This window comes from Trichomycterus rosablanca, chromosome 27 (genome assembly GCF_030014385.1).
Source record: "Trichomycterus rosablanca isolate fTriRos1 chromosome 27, fTriRos1.hap1, whole genome shotgun sequence".
Lineage (NCBI taxonomy): Eukaryota > Metazoa > Chordata > Actinopteri > Siluriformes > Trichomycteridae > Trichomycterus > Trichomycterus rosablanca.
The window spans coordinates 2,880,917-2,899,826 of record NC_086014.1 but is presented as its reverse complement, the minus strand read 5'-3'; the positions used below and the strand labels follow the sequence as shown (position 1 = coordinate 2,899,826).

Sequence of the window (18,910 nt, the reverse complement as noted above, 5' to 3'; positions counted from 1 at the left end):
CATTAATAACACCTGGTGTGAACATTTGTAGATGTAGCTTAATGGTTTAATCCTGGCCATCTGTGGGCTGGTATGGTCAGACATGGTGTGGTAATTGACGAGCTCTAACAGTCCTACTGAAAATGCTCATGAACTGATTAAACCAGGTATGTTTGAATGTAGCTGGTGCCAAACAGTGGTGGCATCTGTGACTCCTGCACCTGATTTCCTCAGAACTTAAGAAATAGGATTAACAGGCTAAAAATAAATTTCAGCAAATGACCATCTGCCAAACAGAACTTGGTGGCTGGACTAGTGCATCACGGCCACTTGAAACCAAGCAGAAATAGCAAGTTTTGGACGATGCACGACGGTATGCCAAGGATGTTTGTGTTCAGCTAGTATTACATTGATATTTATTGTCATATAGTTGCATCATTTGTAAAAGACTGCTTAAGGTTTGGAGGCTACAGTGATGGACTTGCAGTGGAAATATGCTTGGTGGACACAGGTTGTCTTGCTTTCTGTAGGACTCTTCTACATTGATGCAGGTATGTATTATTTGATTTATATGTAGCTTTTTTTGCCTAGATTTGATCATTTTCAGAAATATGCATATGTAGCTGAAATTTGATAGAATGGCCTGTTCACTGTAGTGCTGTTATAACTTTGTACTTTATTCAGTTTAATTAGTTTTATAACGCTGTATTGTTAAACAGTTCACTAGGTATTGATGTTCCTTTTCAGGTGGATGTACTAGGGTTTACAGTGATGTTTTTAACCCAGAGATTGGTCAAGTAAAGAGCTATGAATATTCTAGCGCAGCAGAAAGACAGTTGGCGGAGAGCTTGGCGTTAGCTTCCATATCTGAAGAGGCCAGAAGTGTCGTGTTGAGAAAGAAACGTGGCATCCTCTTCCCTAATGGAGTCAAACTCTGTTCTCAGGAGTCAGTCAAGCAAGCAATACAGAATCATCTGGACTATTTTTACCTTCGAGGTATGATTTTTTACATCCAAACCAATTTGTATTTGGGCCATCGTCAGTGTCTCTCTCTCTGGTAGTCTGGAGCTTAAATTTGTTCGCGTGCATGGTTTATCTATTGTGCTATTGTTCTAATGAACATTTTAAACTCATTTACCACTGCTAGTAATTTTATTTTGCCAATTTTACACAGACATGAACTAAAAGTCTGGAATAAGACTGCAGCTTCATGGTGAGAGGATTTCTTCCTACACATGTGTTTATCAATGAGTATAAAGATGATGCTGCAGGTTCCTGTGCTGAACTGTCCAGAACATGTAGTCGTTCTTTCTATCACTCTGACCCCTACTTTCCACTACCTCGTGATTGCTGCCTACACCAGTCCGGGCTTTCAGCTCGCCAGGAAAATGTGTGTTCTTCTGTGTAGTCGTCACCCGGTGCCATTTCAGTGGGCAACTTAATAGGAACATTTGAACTTTGTTGCTCAAATGTCACACAGGTTTAAATAGCCTATGCTCAGCGTTTTTTGTTTTTTTTCCAGTGCAGGAAATATTGAGAAAATATGCAAAGCTCATGCTGTCATACATGTTTTTCTTTTCCTTTTGATTTCTCAATAATGGACAGTTTTTTTTGCAAATGGTGAGATGGAAGAAGTGATGCATTTTGGTGAACGGATCAGAAATTTTTTTTTTCCATTATTTTGGCTCTTGCTTTTATCATTAGTATTAGGGGTTTTCCTTTGTGAAACAGAAAACCATCAAAACTTCATGTTGTTCATCACATACTATTTATAAGTGATTTAATGTCAGGAATCGGTTGTTAATAAGCTGTTAATATGCTAATCCAGAGCTGCATTTAGTCAGTGTGTAGCCATGGCCTGTAAAATATACAGGTAACGTTAAAGTGTAAATATATTTAGGGCACTTTGGTGGTGCAGCAGTAAATTACGCTAGCCCACTACTGCTGAGATACAGGGTTTGAATCTTACAGTGGTGCTGTTAACTGGTTGAGCGGCTACATACAGATATGATCTGCTGTGTCTGGGGTTGGTGGCTGATGCCTCGTGATGAACTTGCGTCCTGTTTGGGTGATTCTGGAGAAACCAGTAAAACATAAAAACAAAAAAAACACAGGCATTATAATAGAAAGGTCAAGAAAGCTCAGTACAGTTACTCAATACCTAGTACATGGAAGACCGCTTAACACTTGAAATTTCACTTACCTTTAAGCTCCAGGGTGATAATTTTGTGTGTAAATGTGTGTGTATTAATCAGTGTGTCAGGAGACAGTGTGGGAGGCTTTTAAGATCTTCTGGGACAGGCTGCCCAAGAAAGACGAGTACCAGCTGTGGATCAGCAGGTGCCAGAATGGCAGTATTAGTGTCTTTGATATTGGCAAGAGCTTCAGTCAATCGCCCGAGCATCTTGCCGTCATTACCAGTGTAAGTAGACACACACATGATACTTATTTTAGCTGTTTTCTAACCCAATAACATATTGGCCTAAATATAACCTGTTTGAGTTGTAGGAAGAAGGTAATTTTTTAATTATCTACACTATTAAAGTGTGTGTACATAATAATACTAATAAAATTACAATGATCATTCATGATAAGTGATGTTACATCTTCTCCACTAAGGGTGCTATTCTTAAATCATAACTACATTTTATCTGCATTTTTCTTTCTCATTTTAGAGAGTCAACATGGCGTCATCAACAAGGTAATTCTTTAATCACAGAAAAACAGTTGCAGTATCTATTGAGATAACATATTTCCCTGCGTAGTGTATGCACACTTGTAACTAAGAAATATAGTTTTGGATTGCTCTTTATTTGGTGATCTTTTTTTATAGTGAACAGACTACAGCTGCTTCTACAAAGGTTGAAATGATCACCAGCACCACTGGAAAAGGTCTATTTCTCATTACAATTACTGATCTAAACTACCCCATGGCACCACTATTGCAGAGTGCAAAGCTGTGCAGTAGCATGCTATAATATAAATAAAAACCTCATCCAAATTTATTCAAATTAGTAAAAATAAATAAAAAGCGCTGGCATGTTTTACTGGGCTGCAGATTACAAAAAGTTTAAAAGTTAATAACCTTTCTTAGCCATGTTCAGTCTGTATGTAACTGTTTAGGTTGGCCTGCTCTTAGATTAGCATTTAATTTTAGTTACACATTGGCAAAGTTGCAGACTCACTGGATTTATCAAACTGCCCTAACATGAAACAGGTCTTAAAAAGAAAGAAAATAGCCATAAACACAAACAGATGATTGGCACCATGGTAATCCCAAGTTCTTTAGCTACCATTTGTCTGACGCACTTTAAGGCTTTGGCTTTCAAAGGTCATATTTCCTTTTTCAACGGATGGTTTAACTTGAAGCGATAAGCTAAATTTTAATACCCTACCAAACCATGTAAAAATCACAGCAGCTGGATATCTGCAAAAAAACCTCTCATAACCTCTTTCTCCATTTTATAGTACAAGACGTTACTTCTCTATTAGAAGAAGCTCAAACGATGCATCAAGAGGAAGAATTCCTAATGCATACATCAGCACAGACTTTAACAGAGTCTATAGTTTCAACGACACAACCTACATTTGTCCTAACAAAGACATCTACAGCATCACAGGCGCAACACACTTTGTCTCAGTCTACAGCTATCTTAAAAAAAGCTACTCCAGAACTAACCACACTAGAGACCATAAAACCAGTCAAGTCTACAGGTACAAGAGCGCAATCACTGGATAGCCCAACAGAGCCTATAGTCACATCAGCACAATCTTCCGCTACTCCAGGAGTCTCTGTAATTATGGCAGAACAATCTACCCCAACAGAGCCTTACAGTACAGCAGAACAGACTACAGTTCCCCCAAGAGACCCTTCAATTATAACTGAAGAATCTTTACTTAGCCCACTGGAGTCCACCGTTTCTTCAGAACAGACGATAGCTACAATAGCACAGACGACAGTTATTCAGACTGATTCTACAAATACAACAGGACGATCCACAGTCTCCTCAATACAGCCTACAGAAACATCATCACAGTTTCTATTTACCATGACAGGAACTACGCAAGTAACACCAAAATTGTCAGTTCTGCCAGCAAAACCTTCAGCTACCCTAGCGGAACAGACTTCAACAGAACCACCAACAGATGCAACTGCACAATCTACAATTTCACCAACACAGTCTATGATTATAATAGCACAATATGCAGATACCACAACAGAGGCTTCCGTTAAAACTGAACAGACTCTGGTTTCTCAAACAGAGTCTGTAAATATTGGAGCACCCTTGACAGTTACCACATCAGAGCCTACAGTTACGACAGAAAATTCAAGCACTGCTTCAACACAGTCTACACCTCTTCCAACAGAGTCTGCGAACACAACAGCCCAGTCTACAGTTTCCCCAACAGAGCATATAGAAGCAAGAACCTTCTCACAAGAGGTGTATCCTGAATTACTGACAACTGAGCAGACAAGACCTGGGACTGAACTGCATATGAACCAGATGAGCACTGAAATGTCAATCGTTACAGAGGGGGCATTACCTGAAGAAGACACATTGATAGACGATATCACCCATGAGCCTTCATTAGAAACCCCCATACATTATTTATCTAGTCCTGCATCATATCTAACATCTAAAACAACCATACCAAGGGATTCAACTACAGCTGAACCACAAGAAACTTATAGTGGCGAGGTTACAACTGAGTCAGACACTAAGAAAGATGTATCTGGGACTGAGGACTCATCTACAGTTACAGCCAATAAGGAATCATCCAGCATAGACGGTACACATGTCTCTGATGTAGAAGATATGGATATGGTTAAAGATATCACATCTCAAAAAGACAATATGGGAGGTACCACTAAGATAAATTATGTTATACCTCATTCACCTGATGTCACAGAGGAAACCATTAGTATTATAGAGGAAGAGGGGACTGTTAAAGACACCGAATACACACCTGAGGTCATATCGGGCACAGAAATTGACATCAAAATAGAAGCCTCTGAAACAGACTTGCTTGAACCTATAACTGATAGGAAGATACTGGTGGTTTCTGAGGACACTAATTCAAACATAGCTGAAACTGTATTGCAAGAATCCACTATTGATGTAGACGTGCCACACAGAGTTACAGACTCACCTGAGATTCTTGAAGACAGATCTGAAGGCATAGTGGTCACTCCTGAGGAAATGCTTGGTGCAACTGAGGTTACAGATTTCTCAATTTCAACATTATCTGTAAATGTGGTGAAGGATATCTCTAAAGTGATTATCGATGACATACTTGACTTAACAACAGAACCAGCATTTACTGAAGTCCTGCCTAATTTTAAGTCCTCAGATGACGACTCGACTGAGACTCGCATTATCCAGGGTATCTCCGACACACCTCTTAAGATAGACAGATCAGCAGTGACAGCAAGAACAACAGAGCACGGCACTCCTAGATTATTAATCAAAAGTGAGAAGACCACAGTGAACCTCAATGAAGTTACAACCAGCATGCAAAGAAAGACCTTTTCTACCATGGTGCACACATCCACACTAAAGATATCTAACAACATTGAAGACATAAACAACATTGTGAGTAGCAATTGTTCTAAAGTGTGTATTTGGGCTGGGAACCTTTATGCACTTGGCAAACAGCAGGCGCTTCAACTGTTATTGGTGTATCAGGTGTAGTCCCTGCTGGGTTTGAAGGCCCCCTCCTCCTGGTGATTATACTTTGCATTAAAGAAATAATTTCAAATACGTTTAATGATTATGCGTTTTTTTGTTGTCCAGATTGGCAACGAAATCGAAGACAACACGCCACGGCCGGCACGGCCGGTGGTGGATCATGTGGTAGAGCTTAGCATAAAACTCAGAGGAGAGACATATGATGATGCCCTTAGAGATCCATCCAGCTTTTACTACCAGCACCTGTCTAAACAGTTCATTGAAAAGGTATGTAGCATGCTCCATAAAGCTACCTCATTGACTGCTGATCTGGATGCCATTTCCACAAGTTAGTTCCAGATTTAACGAGTTAAAAATACTCAAAGGCTAACAAAGCTTCAGAGTATCGTAAATTAGATCATGTTTGTGGTCAGATTTTTTGTGTTTATCACTTCCTCCTGCCTTTATTTCAGTATAAATATATACTACATCAAGGAAAGAATTCGACTTACAAGAGTTCTTTTAGCTAGCAAGCTTGTTAGCTGGTTATTTCTCCCCCATAGACCACAAAGCCACACAAAACATGACACTGAGTAAGTAAACCAAGGCTCAGCATGAACAGAAAATACAGCAGTTCTTGGCTTTATGTGATCAAACAGCGATCTGTCTATGTCTTGTCAAGCTTTGATCCCTGGAAATTGAACAATATTGTGTTTAAAAATATAATTACTCCATAGCTGGCTAGTGTTCGCTTGCTATACTAGCTAAATTCAGAACGAGGCCTGGCTTTGTTTTGATCTCTCAACATGCTGTTTGAGTGGTGGTTAGATTTACTGGTTTAACGCTGACGGATGTGCATTAGTGGCCCAGTTAATGTTAGTTTGCTAGCCACACAGGCTTACATTTCACAACTCAATCAAATGTTGATGGGTAAAACCATGTGCCTTTATGCTCTCATGATGTTTTTGCTAAAATGGGTATTTTAGTTATTGTGGAAAAGTCATGATTCAACCCTGAAGGAAAAACAGAAGACTATAGCTTCAACTATTTTTATTTCTTCCAAATTCCTTATTAATGATTATGATTGATGACAGGTGGTGACATATTTGAGTCAATGTAAATAAGGCTAGTTTGACTTCACCCATTACATAGTCCATGGAATATTGGTCTACTTACCAAGGTTACCAATGGAGGAAACCCAAACCATCCCCTCATAATAGAATGAATTCTGACTGAATGAGCAAATGTAATCAAAGACACACCAATGGTCTGCAGTGAATTACAAGCTGTTGTAGGTGACACTGTCTGCTTTTTTTCTGTCTGTGTAATCAGCACCATGTTTGATTGGGGTGTCATGGCTATGTCAAGTTTGCTTAAATGTGGTCTGTGAATTTTTCGAAACCCACAATATATGGTTGGATGTTTCTTACAAGTGTATGTAAACTTTTAACTCTAACTGCACACCATTGCAAACACTGGGGTTCCTGTAAGTCATGGTTTTTATAAATTCCTTTTTGTGTTCAGTTGGAAAACTGTCTGTTTCTGCTAAGTTCTTTCCCAGTTGTATTTTTTTAAAGAAAATGATCGTGTACAGACAATCACGTCCTTTGGAAATTCCCTTATTTCTATTTTTCTTCTCTCTGTTTTCAAAGATTAAAGATGCCTATGAAAAACTTCCAGGGTTCAAGAGTGTTTTTATACGTGAATTCAGGTAGGGCTAGAATTACTGCTGTATATACTTCCAAATATGACTGGAAGAATATCAGTTGTATTGTTTAATCCCTTTGTTCCTTTCATTTTTTTATTCTTAAAAATAAAACCAGGCCGCAGAAAGACATCCAAGGGTGAGTAGTCTATTTTCCACTGGGATGCAGAATACTCTGACCTCACAGCTATATATCTATATTTTTTTAATGAAGCCATTTATGACTTATGGTTCACATGTTCCAAACACAAAACAAACTAAGGACTCGAGTGCTGATTCAGCACTTTTAATACCTGAGCAAAATACCCTGAGATGAATAACTCTGGCAGTTCCTCTGCTGCCATATCACACAAGCAGCTGCAGGACTCAAGAACCCCTCCCAAAAAAACTAATGAGAATTCCGTGTGTCTGCGCTTGGCAGCCTGAAATGCTGAAAACATCAATTTTTTTTACCTTTCATATTGTTTTACGGCACCTCTCTCTGATCATTCGGCTCAGTGTTTATGTGTTTAGCTTTTATAGGCTAGCTTGTTGACTAGGTTATGTATGCATTGGAAAAAACTGTTTTAACTTTCTACCCAGCAGTCTCATTTATGCTCCCCAGTTTCAGAGAGTAGCAGGAGAGTTTTACGACTGATCTAATTTTATTAAGTTGTTGTTATGATGTTGTCATGATGTTGTTTAATAATACTCAGTATCTGTTTTTTTTGTTTTTTGCCTTTTGTTTAATAGAGGTTTGGCAGTAGTGGTTCACTATGCCATTGTTTTAGAAGGAGACATAGCGGGCATTACCAATGACACCATGAACTACATCACCCTTCAATCCAACCAGGTAGAAAAATCCTACACAGACCTGGAGGAAGTGCCCACTGTGGTCTATACCATCACAGACTTCCGCAGCTACATCACAGGGGCTCTACGCAAAGAGACCCTCAGGAACAATGGGAACACCACTCTGGAGGTGGACCCTGACTCTTTACAGCTGGAAAATGGTAAGCAGCTCTCAAAACTCTCTTAAAGTGGTGATTAAATGGTCATGGGTTTGATCCAAGAACTCATGGAATTGAAAACTTTGTTGATTGTAAATGGCCAAAAAACTAATTTACATTAAATAGGTTGTACCATGAGTGTACAACCAGGCACAATGAGACCTGAGATTATCACGCACCCCTCGGACACACCCACACCCACAGTCACTGGACACGTCTTTCTACAAGAGAGTTGTACTGCGTACGGAGAGTTGCACAATGAACTTCACAAATACCCACTCAGGCACATTGATCAAACAGCATAGGGTTGCAATTGTACAGCAACTGATAAGTTTGTAGCATCCTTCCTTCTGCATCAGCGACTCCTACAATCTTTTCTAAAAGAATCCTGTGCAAAAGAGGCTACAGAAAAAGCACTGGAGGGGGTTCGAGCCCTACTAGGCCAGCAAGGGTGTTATGCAATTAAAAAAATTAATACTTTTGACTTTAACTGTATGTGGTTTTGTCGTGGTATTATTGCCAAATTTTATGGTTGGTTAAATTAAGCTGGCTGTACGTCATGTCTGCAGAGACTCTTATCTCCGGTTTCAGTTGGAATCTTTTGCCCTGGCTCATTTTGATGCCATGGTGGTTTAAAAGTATGCTCAGCTCTGCCTGTACTTAATCTCATTTGCCTCTGTTTTTGTTTCACAGTGGAGACGTTGCTGCCTTCCAGACCGACCAGCAGACCGCTCGACTCCAACGACATGATGGTGAGTTCAAGGTCACTGGTAAGACCACTGAGATATTGGAAAACCACATTTCTATTCTCCATCCCCCGGGTTCAGAGCTCACTGCTTTCTAAGTTCTACCTCTTCCTTGGCCATACTTTCAAGTGCACACACGAGAGTTCCTGAAGGAAAAATTTTGGCAGCCTGGCAGCTGTTGTTAAATGCAAAATGATACCCTGTAATGGCAGTCATATGTAGGTTTTAGTGCCGTGCATGTTAAAAGATTACCCTACTCTAAAATTGTGTTTTTCTTCAAAACAGATTACACAAAGTCATTTTCCATAAGTACTCTCAAGATACAGCTAAGCATGCCATATTGTGAAAAGTGTTTAGATCAATCATCACAAAATACATAATGGAGTCAGTTTTTCATTTTACGTTGATACATATTTATTCATTTACGAGTCGACTTTCCTGTCTGAGCACAGTTTAATTAGAAGACACATTCGAAAAGCAAACACAGCAATCACTTCAGAATTTTTCCTTTCTTATTAAACAAAACTGGCACTTTTTCACAACTTTTATAAAACTGATTTACAATCGTGGTTTGGCCAGCGTGTGGTGTTTCAGTTCAGCTGTAGGAAAATGGAATTCTCTCTAAGAAATGGTAAATACATGGTTGCTCACCTTACAAATGATTAAATACTGATTAAAAAGCAAGCAGGAATGAAGAAAGTAGCAAGAATCTTGACTAATATTGGACAGGACCGATTTTTTTAAATTACTGGTGCAAACACTATTCCTGATAGTCTTATTTTTTAGGATGATAAAAAGCAAGAGTTGTTTGATGAACATCAGGATAAAATTGATCTGAACACTAAACTAAACTCTTAAGCGCAAACTATATAGTTGATATCCACCCCTTTATCCCTTCAAGAACCTTTTAGGAAATAGATGAAAAAGTGTAGTCGTACTTCTTCTTAGGTTCTTGGTATTGCTCCAGGTTTCTATTATTCTGTCTATTTTTAGTCTATTTGCGCTGATGTTTTTTGAGACAAAGCACAGTTCTGTTTATAACTTGTTGACACCAAGGATCACAGCAAACTAGATTTTTCTTCACTGGACTGTAGAGGCAGGCTGGTAAGCCTGTGAAGTTTTTTTTTATTTAATTTTATGGCTGCTCTGTGTCACTAACACTCCACTTATTACCTGCTTGTTCTTGCGGTCCATAAATCAAACTGAGCACTTATGTGGTACGTGGTGTTGCCTTGTCAACAGTTTGGTTATACTGCAAGTACATAACATTGTTCATTACTTGACATATACAGTATTAAAACATTATAAAATTACAGTTAAAGTCTGAATGTTTACATACACTTAAAAAACATGGCCCATGTTATGATTTACTATTAAAAATAGATGGAACAGTGGTGTCTTTCCAAGGTTAAAAAGAACACTGAAACTGTTATTTTATGCTAAAAGGAAATAGGTCCAAATAGTCTGATGTAACCCAGAAACCACCAGAACTGGAACTGCTGCTGTCACTGTCCACAGTCAAATAAGCTTTATGTTGCCATGTGCTTAGAGACTTACCATACTTTCTCAATGCTTCTTTCTGGCATATCAGCGAGAATAAAGCCAATACAAGAACATTTTGCTTTTTGTTTCAGGACAATGTACTCGCTGCAGAAAAACCACCAAATATTCCTAAATTGGATTTGGCCAGTAATGACCTCTTCCAGTTTGACCCATATGATCCCTGGTTGGACTCCCAAAGTGAGGTGATAAGTGAAAATGATGTGATCATCTTTGAACAAAATCCCACTAGACCTCCAAGTGAAAGCACACAGAATGCTGTGGTCATTGTATCAACTACTATATCTTCGACCAGTGAAGAACCTAGGCCTTTCACAGAAAGTAAGCTTATATGACCTTTTGTTCATATTTAATAAGAAAAATCATTTTTGCTTGGTTACTGTTGTATGTTCTACATTTTTGTACTTGTATTTATTAATTAATTCATTAATTTTCTTCAATTTCATCCAAAGATGATGCCATCTTTGAAGAAGAGGATCTCCTATTACCCACAACCTCTGTCACCCCTAGCACAGTTTCTGTAACTGAGATTACTCTTCCTACCAATGTTACCCTGGAAAATACTGAAGCAGAAATGTCTTCTGTGGAACCTTTAGAAGTACCAGAGCCAGTCAACGATAATCATGTAGACCTGGGATCTGGATCTGGCTTCTCTAGTGATAATGTCCAAGGCTCTGATGTCTGGCCATGGATGACAGAAAAGCTTTTATTGACCTCAGAGGATTTTCTTGCAGCTGAAGTGGTATCACATGTTCCTAACAAGAAGAATGAGGTGGAACCAGAAAGTGATGACCAACAAATAACTACCAAGAAACCTGTCGCAAACGAATCAACAGTTCATCATGAACAGCCCACTGAGTCAACTGATATTCAGGGTACCACTGATCTTACTCTGCCATCAGCTATAAAGTTGACGTCCCCTGAAATAGTCCCTGCTGTAGAAGACAATGACATTCTTTTAGCAGAAAAGACTACAATTGCCCCTGATTCTAGTGAGCAACCACTCTTTGAAGATGTCACAAAATTGCCAGTCATCTTCGGGTCAGACATTAGGACAGATTTAGTGCTGGAGATTATTGAAGAGGAAGTAAAAGACATTAAACCTGAAGTCAATAAAGCTCCAGTGTCTTACCTCTCAGACGAAGATCTTGCCAAAGACAAAATCATGGTGGTGACTACACAACCTGCATCAGTGGTTACAGAAGCACCAAGTGTAGACCCATCAACCCCTCTTTCACCTGAGAAGGAGTCTCCATTCACAGTGATATCTGACTATGCTGATGTAGACGACGTTTCCCTTCTACGTTCAACAACAGAATCTATACACTCTACTAGGCTAGTTCCTGAAGACATGACTTCAGAGGTTTTAACACAAGCCTTGTTCACCACTGGCAATTCTACAGAACCAAAGGAAACAAGCACATCTGCAGTATCATACACTTCCACAACTACGGTCACTTTTGAGGGCATTGATATCTCTCAAGGAGACCTTTCATCTACTACTAAAAATGTATTCCTGCAACCAACCGCCCAACCAGCAGACAGAATAATTGATTCAGAAATATCTGCAAATAAGGATCCACCTGAAGATGATTTCATATCAACCCATATCACTTCTGATATCGAAGTTTTAGCTAAAAGCCAAAACAATGATAGCACCCCAACACAGTCTCACGTTCCAGACCCTCACAGCATCACTGACCTTGATGTATCTCTTGATATTCAGTATGATGAGGATAGTGGCAGTGGATTTTCTCATGGCACTGACATGGCTGGTATTGCCATGCCTGCCAGTCCTGGTCGGTCCCTCATGGTGTTTTTTAGTCTTCGAGTCACCAACATGATGTTCTCAAACAATCTGTTTAACAAGAGCTCCAATGAATACAAGGCTCTAGAGCGGCGATTTTTAAATCTGGTAAGATATCACCCTGACTCACTTAGGTAGGTAGGTAGGTAGTAACATCCTGTCATGAGAGATTTTTAAACCTTTGATTAGTTAAAGGGAAATGATTAATTGTAATAATTCATTAATGGTGCGTTCTCTGTCCCATCTAGCTGATCCCATACTTGCAGTCAAACCTTAGCAACTTCCAGAACCTGGAGATTCTTAACTTCAGGAACGGTAGCATTGTGGTCAACAGTAGAATGAAATTTGGCAAACCAGTACCCCATGAAGTGATCTCTGCAGTGTACTTTATTTTAGAAGATTTCTGCAACACGGCCTACCAGACTATGAACCTCGCCATAGACAAACAGTCCCTAGATGTTGAATCAGGTAATTCGGTTTTGCACTGCTGATGCCAGGGTTTGGCTGGTTGGGTGTATGTAGGTACATGTTTTACCTCAGACTTGCATTATTAAAATTTTTTAAATTTTTATCTGTTTGTTTTATCACTATATTGATATTATATGTGGCACATAGCATACTTTATCTTATTTACATTTGGGCAGTGGTCAGGCTTGAACCAGCAACCTTCTGATTACTAGTCCAGTACCTTAACCAATGAGCTACCACCTGGCTTCCTCCTGGCTTTATCAAATTGTTAACAATTACATATTATATCTATTTATACATGTTTGTCTTATGGTGCTTTTGGCTAGTCAGTGTTTTACCACAGTGAGCAACTCGGGTCATTGCCTTAATTTATGTTTCGAAAACATAATCCACCATGAATCCTACAGGAGGGTCACTCCCAGGTCCCGAATTTCAAGTGCACACTACTCTTTGCCATGGGCACAATTGGTGTAATATACCTACACAAAATGAGAAGGTAACTTAGTTAACTAAACGGTCGCTGTGTAGTGTGCCCTAGGCTTCAGGTACTTGGCTTTTATCAGGAGGAGCTGCCACTGTTGGGTACTTGAGTAAGACCCTCAGCTCTCAGTTGCTTTGATTGTATCAGGTTTGAGTTGTAAAATATTTTCAATAAATCTTCAAAGAAACGAACAGAAGTGCTAGTAAAATATGCTAGATTTAATGCTAACCACTCTCTCTAATTCCTACAATACCTCTACGTTTTGTGGCCAAGTGTAAGGAAAACTGCAGCACTATTCATCCTAAAATCCTAAATTTCTAATTTCTAATTGTTCAACATAAATCATGAAAAAGCTCGGAGTGTTTTTACACTCCCCGGCAGCCAGAATGCAATGGATTACAGATGTATTTGTTATCTGAGTAATCCAGATTTTGTCAAACACCTACTTCACATGTGATACTATTTCCCAGTAGACTGAGCCTGAATATGCTAAACAATCTTATTCTTATTTATTATAATAAACAGAGGATTCATATGCTGTAATAAATTAACTTGACAGAATTTGTGTATTTGGTTACTCGGTGTGTTTATATCATGGTGTGCAGTCTGGCTGAGGAAAACAGTCCAAAGGATTGGAAATAAATGACTTCATGATCCTCCGGCTTACACACCATCCCGTCAGCCAAGGCTACAGCACTGCTTAGGGGTGTCGGCCGATGTCTGTATGTATCTGCTAAGCTAGAAGCATGTTAGATGTCAGAGTGGTGGAATATCTTGTCATTTCACTCGATACATTACAAACCTTCATACTGAGCTCTGTCATGGTTCAAATGTTACTGTGCAAGAAAGAATTCTCTTCTCCCGCTCTGTCGTCGTCCACAAGCAGCCTGGTTGCCTGTGGATCAAAATAAGTGGCTGAGATTGGGCTGGCATGCTAATGTTAATGTTTTGACTGTCTATCTGTATTTATACAGACAAAGCCTCAGACTCCTGTTCTTTTCTACAGGTGAGAGGGCAGACCAGTGCAAATTTCAAGCCTGTAATGAGTTTTCGAAGTGTGTGGTGAACCAGTGGACGGGTGAGGCAGAGTGCGTTTGTGACCCCGGGTACTTCAGCGTGGACAGCCTCCCGTGCCAGAGCATCTGCACCATCCGGGAAGATTTCTGCCTCAATGATGGGAAGTGTGACATCGTACCTGGCAAAGGTGCTATTTGCAGGTAGGATGGTGACACAAAGAAAGTTATTCTTTGGTGTTTGCAGTGCAGTCAGGGGTGACTTGGTGGGTAGCACCGAGTGAAAGGGTGAGTGTGTGATAGATGAATACACTCGTGTTTGTACATTTTGGTTTCATGTTTGCTGTGCTGGTTAGTGGTGTGTGTACTTTTTCCTCTGCAGGTGTCGTGTCGGGGAAAACTGGTGGTATCGTGGTGAACACTGTGAGGAATACGTCTCCGAGCCTCTGCTGGTTGGCATTGCCATCACTTCAGTTGCTGTGTTTTTGCTTATTGCTTCTGGAATCATCATCTTCCTGTCCAGAACACTACGAGAGCAATATGACAAAGACGACTCAGAGAATCCACTCCGGTAAGAACACAGACAAGCACGTTCCTCTGAATGAATGTAGCCAACAGCGCTCAGTTCCACAGCGGCTCTGTTGTACCACACGGTGGCTGTATTTTGTGAAAGGTTGAAGGGACATTGGCACACTCATACGATGACATAAGCCTATTAAGTCTGTGAATGTAATTGTGGAAGGAAGCTTGGAGTAAGTACACCGTCTCAGACAGTGTATATCGGCTTACAGGTCTCAGATGAGTAAATGCTTGTAAACGGCTCAGGTGCACTTGGCTGCCATGTTGCACTTAATTAAGAAATAAAGTTTGTTTAAAAGGTTTGTTTGTTTATTAGGATTTTAACGTCATGTTTTACACTTTTGGTTACATTCATGACACAAGGTTCATCAGTTCACAAGGTTATATCGAACATAGTCATGAACAATTTAGTGTCTCCAATTCACCTTACATGCATGTCTTTGGACTGTGGGAGGAAACCGGAGCACCCGGAGTAAACCCACGCAGACACGGGGAGAACATGCAAACTCCACACAGAAAGGACCCGGACCGCCCCACCTGGAGATCGAACCCAGGACCTTCTTGCTGTGAGGAGACAGTGCTACCCACTGAGCCACCGTGCCGCCCTGTTTAAAAGGAAAAAGGGCAAACCCTATAATTTTTTTAATATAAGTAATTGTATACAGTTGTTTGCAACTTGTGTGGCCGACATAGCCTGGCTGTGTGGGAGTGTGCTCTCAGTGCCAGTCCCAAGCCTGGATAATGAAGTGCATTTGGTGTAAAAATCAAGTCTGTACTATGGACCAGATCTGCTGTGGCAACCTCTAAAATACAGGAGCAGCCGGAAGAAAAAAAAGAAAAGTCTTTCTTTCTCTATTTCATGTTTTCCCTCCTCATTGCTATCTTTACTGGCCACCCTGACTTTCTAAGTCTTCAGAACAAGACATCCTAATCCTGTATGTCCTAATCCCTTTCTTTTATTAGCTTGGTTCAAGAGTAAGTCTCTCCCCACTGATTCACTCATAAAGTCTATTGGGTAATCAGGATCATTGATGGCTTTTTGATGTCTGGCTATTTTGGATTTAATCTGTGTTCCATCCTCACTCCCTGTTCACTCCCTTTTTTCTCAGCTGTGAGGACAAGGTCTCATCTGTGGATGGAGGCAATAAGTTCAGCCCCGTGTTTGAGAGTGATGTAAGCTCAGGCTGCGGTCGGTACCGGCAGCCGTGTGTCAGCACCAACGATTTCAGCACTGAGGAGTTCCGACATGTTTACCAGAGGAGTGAGGTGGGTGGTGGTGCAGGATGTGTATAAGAGTCCTTTCACTTGCATTCACTCTTTCTAGGCAAAGCTACCCCAATATGGAGTCCTGTACTTAAATGAACCGCTTAAACTCAAACTTGCGATCTCTGGAAAAGCACTTGAGAGCTTCCATTAAAGTCCATTTCAGCCAGAATAGTTTTCTCTTCGTCCATATATCCTAATGATTCACTGTGTAAATATAACAGAAACCGCACTCCCACATCTCCTCAGCTTCCGTCTGCACTTTAAATCACAGGATATTATGTAATAGCTGTTATTTTTATCACTTTTACCCATCACTCTGCCTCTGCGTGCTGAGAAAGTCTGGACCCTTAGCTTAAGCAGGGGTTTACTGTATTTGAATATGCTCTACATGTCATTTAGCTTCATGCAGATGTCCAAACAGGTTATGTAAAAGCCTAACCAAGTTTTAACCATCTTCATTTTCTCCATGCAGGAAATCCTGGATCATGATCGGATTTTTGAGCAGTACGCTAAGGACCGCCAGTTTCCAGATTTAATCCAGAAGCACCAAGTTTAAGTAATTTTAATACTTAAAAGTTTTCTGGGATTTCTGATTGTGGGATGAAAGTTCTGTCTCTGATAGCTGAGCTCATGATTAGCATTAAAACACTTAGTACACACAGAATTAGTGTCACTGGATTTGTAAAAAATTTATAGTATACAGTAGAATAAAACCAGGCTTTCAGAAGAATATGTGCTCTGAACATTGTCACAAAAAAAATCCTAAAACACTCAGAGTTGTGCATGTACATTAACTAAAATAGAAATAAAACTATGGTTTATTAGGATTATTACAGTTGGATCAGATTTTGACAGTTATCTCATAGTAAGTCATCACTAGCTTTATCGATCACTTATATTTTAGTCTGATCAGAGCCTGGTCTTATGTAAGTAGAAAAACTGCTCAGGATGAGCTTCCCCTAGGTACACTGGTGTCATTTCACCACCCAAAAATATTCCACTGAGTAGATTGGCTACTCTAAAGGTAAAAGTGGGTGAGTAACTAAATTGGGAAGTGTGTACTTAGTGACCAGGATAGAACAGATTTAGATTTAAAGGATTAGTCTAAACTATGAATGAGAGATTGAATCCTTAGTGGTAGAAAAATACAACAAAAGTACTTTGTATTAATATATATTTTTTAAATTAACTAATGTGTTTAGTAGGACTGCATGATGATTTATCTTCTTTAGGACAGCAGTAAGTATTTAAGCACTAATGAAGACACGAGTTTATTTTCTATTTATTTGATTGATTTATTTGTTGACATGTTTGCTTATATATGTATTCATTACTTTTTACACAAAGGCCGGGTACACTCTTAATTTGCCAGTGCCTTCTTTCGGATCAGACCATTGTCATTGTTAGAGGTGAAGGATTTTGGGATTGTGTTGTATGTTGAAATATGGACGTATCTGACTGACCGGACACTGAACTGTGATCTGTTTCAAACATTTTAGGACAGTTTGTGACAAAACTGGATCCCCCACACCTTAGTTAAACTTCAGTTTGAGAACCTTTATTAATTTCAGGCTTTTGTATGATAAATAAACATGATTTCTTTGACTTTTAATTTTTCATGCATATTTGTCAGATTAAGGTATTGTTTGATTTTAAAATGGTTTGTGGGTCATCAAAGATCAACGTGTTTAGGAGTACTAGTTTTTCTATGTTTTGGAATTATTTTTGTTTTATTATATATAGATATATAGGTTTTTACATGCAGTTAAAGTCAAGAGTTAACATAAACTTACATGGTAGATAAGGTATGTGATGGCAATAATTAAACTTTGCTAAATGTTCTTTAGATCGGAACACATCTATATCCAAAAGATTAATCATCTAGTGATTCTTGGACTCTAGAAAGATGGTGAGATGTTAGTAAAATAACATGTCTATCATAAATTAGAATATTCGGAAACACAACTGACATTCTTCTCAGTCAAACATGCTTTAAATTGCATTATTAGACAGAAGTCCTGGTGATCAGCGGTAAACTCTGGTCAAGTTTTGTAGCTTGTGCTTCTTTTTGTGTGTAAGCTGCTTAGCCCGATAGGAATAAAAGCTTGTTTTGAATGCAAACAGGGTCACCCGTGTTTCAGCAGCTCCCTAGTCATGGTTGACCTGTTTTTATGATTTATTTTTGACATCTTTCAATCCAGACAAATTTCCCCTCAGCATAAGGTGACAATTTGTGTTTTGTTATTCCCCGCGTGTCCATTAATTTATCCACACAGAACATGTTTGTACAGATGGTCTTGGGCCTTGAAGATCCTAGTAATGCTCCCTTTTAAAAATTTCTAGGCCTATTTAATCCCATCTGTTTTTTTTTTCCTTACTGTGTGTTCATTCTGTTGCACTGCTTGCATCTCTTAGTGATATGACTGAGGGCACCTGGCTGGAGAGCAATAAAGCCAAAAGTGCTAAATTGCCTCGGTTTATTTTCTGTTATTTTAAGTTCTTAGGTTTTGTGCTTATGGTTTCCACACCTTCCAACTGTAAAGAAAGCTGGATCAGCTCAAAGCACCAACAACCTGCTGCACACTTCTGGCACTATTTAACACTGACAGGTATAAAGCTTTGTAATGAGCCTTTTTGGATTTTGGTTT

General features: G+C 39.4%; 2 protein-coding genes across 2 annotated transcripts in view; both read left to right on the top strand.

The window, feature by feature from the left end:
• The first annotated feature begins 342 nt into the window (after nt 1-342).
• impg2b (interphotoreceptor matrix proteoglycan 2b) lies at nt 343-17,874 on the top strand. Its single transcript, XM_062989286.1, has 19 exons — nt 343-352; nt 510-530; nt 727-975; nt 2,235-2,401; nt 2,655-2,680; nt 2,813-2,871; nt 3,448-5,573; nt 5,775-5,936; nt 7,301-7,359; nt 7,472-7,492; nt 8,086-8,345; nt 9,036-9,094; nt 10,723-10,969; nt 11,101-12,563; nt 12,704-12,923; nt 14,411-14,621; nt 14,800-14,988; nt 16,106-16,262; nt 16,735-17,874. The coding sequence occupies exons 1-19, from the start codon at nt 343-345 to the stop codon at nt 16,816-16,818; spliced, it is 5,790 nt and encodes a 1,929-aa protein (XP_062845356.1). The 3' UTR covers nt 16,819-17,874.
• Nucleotides 16,752-18,910, top strand: part of abi3bpb (ABI family, member 3 (NESH) binding protein b) — a 47,159-nt gene continuing 45,000 nt past the window's right edge. Inside the window, exon 1 of the mRNA XM_062989564.1 lies at nt 16,752-16,818. The gene's annotated coding sequence lies outside the window, so the exon portion shown is untranslated. The remainder of the gene's footprint in view (nt 16,819-18,910) is intronic.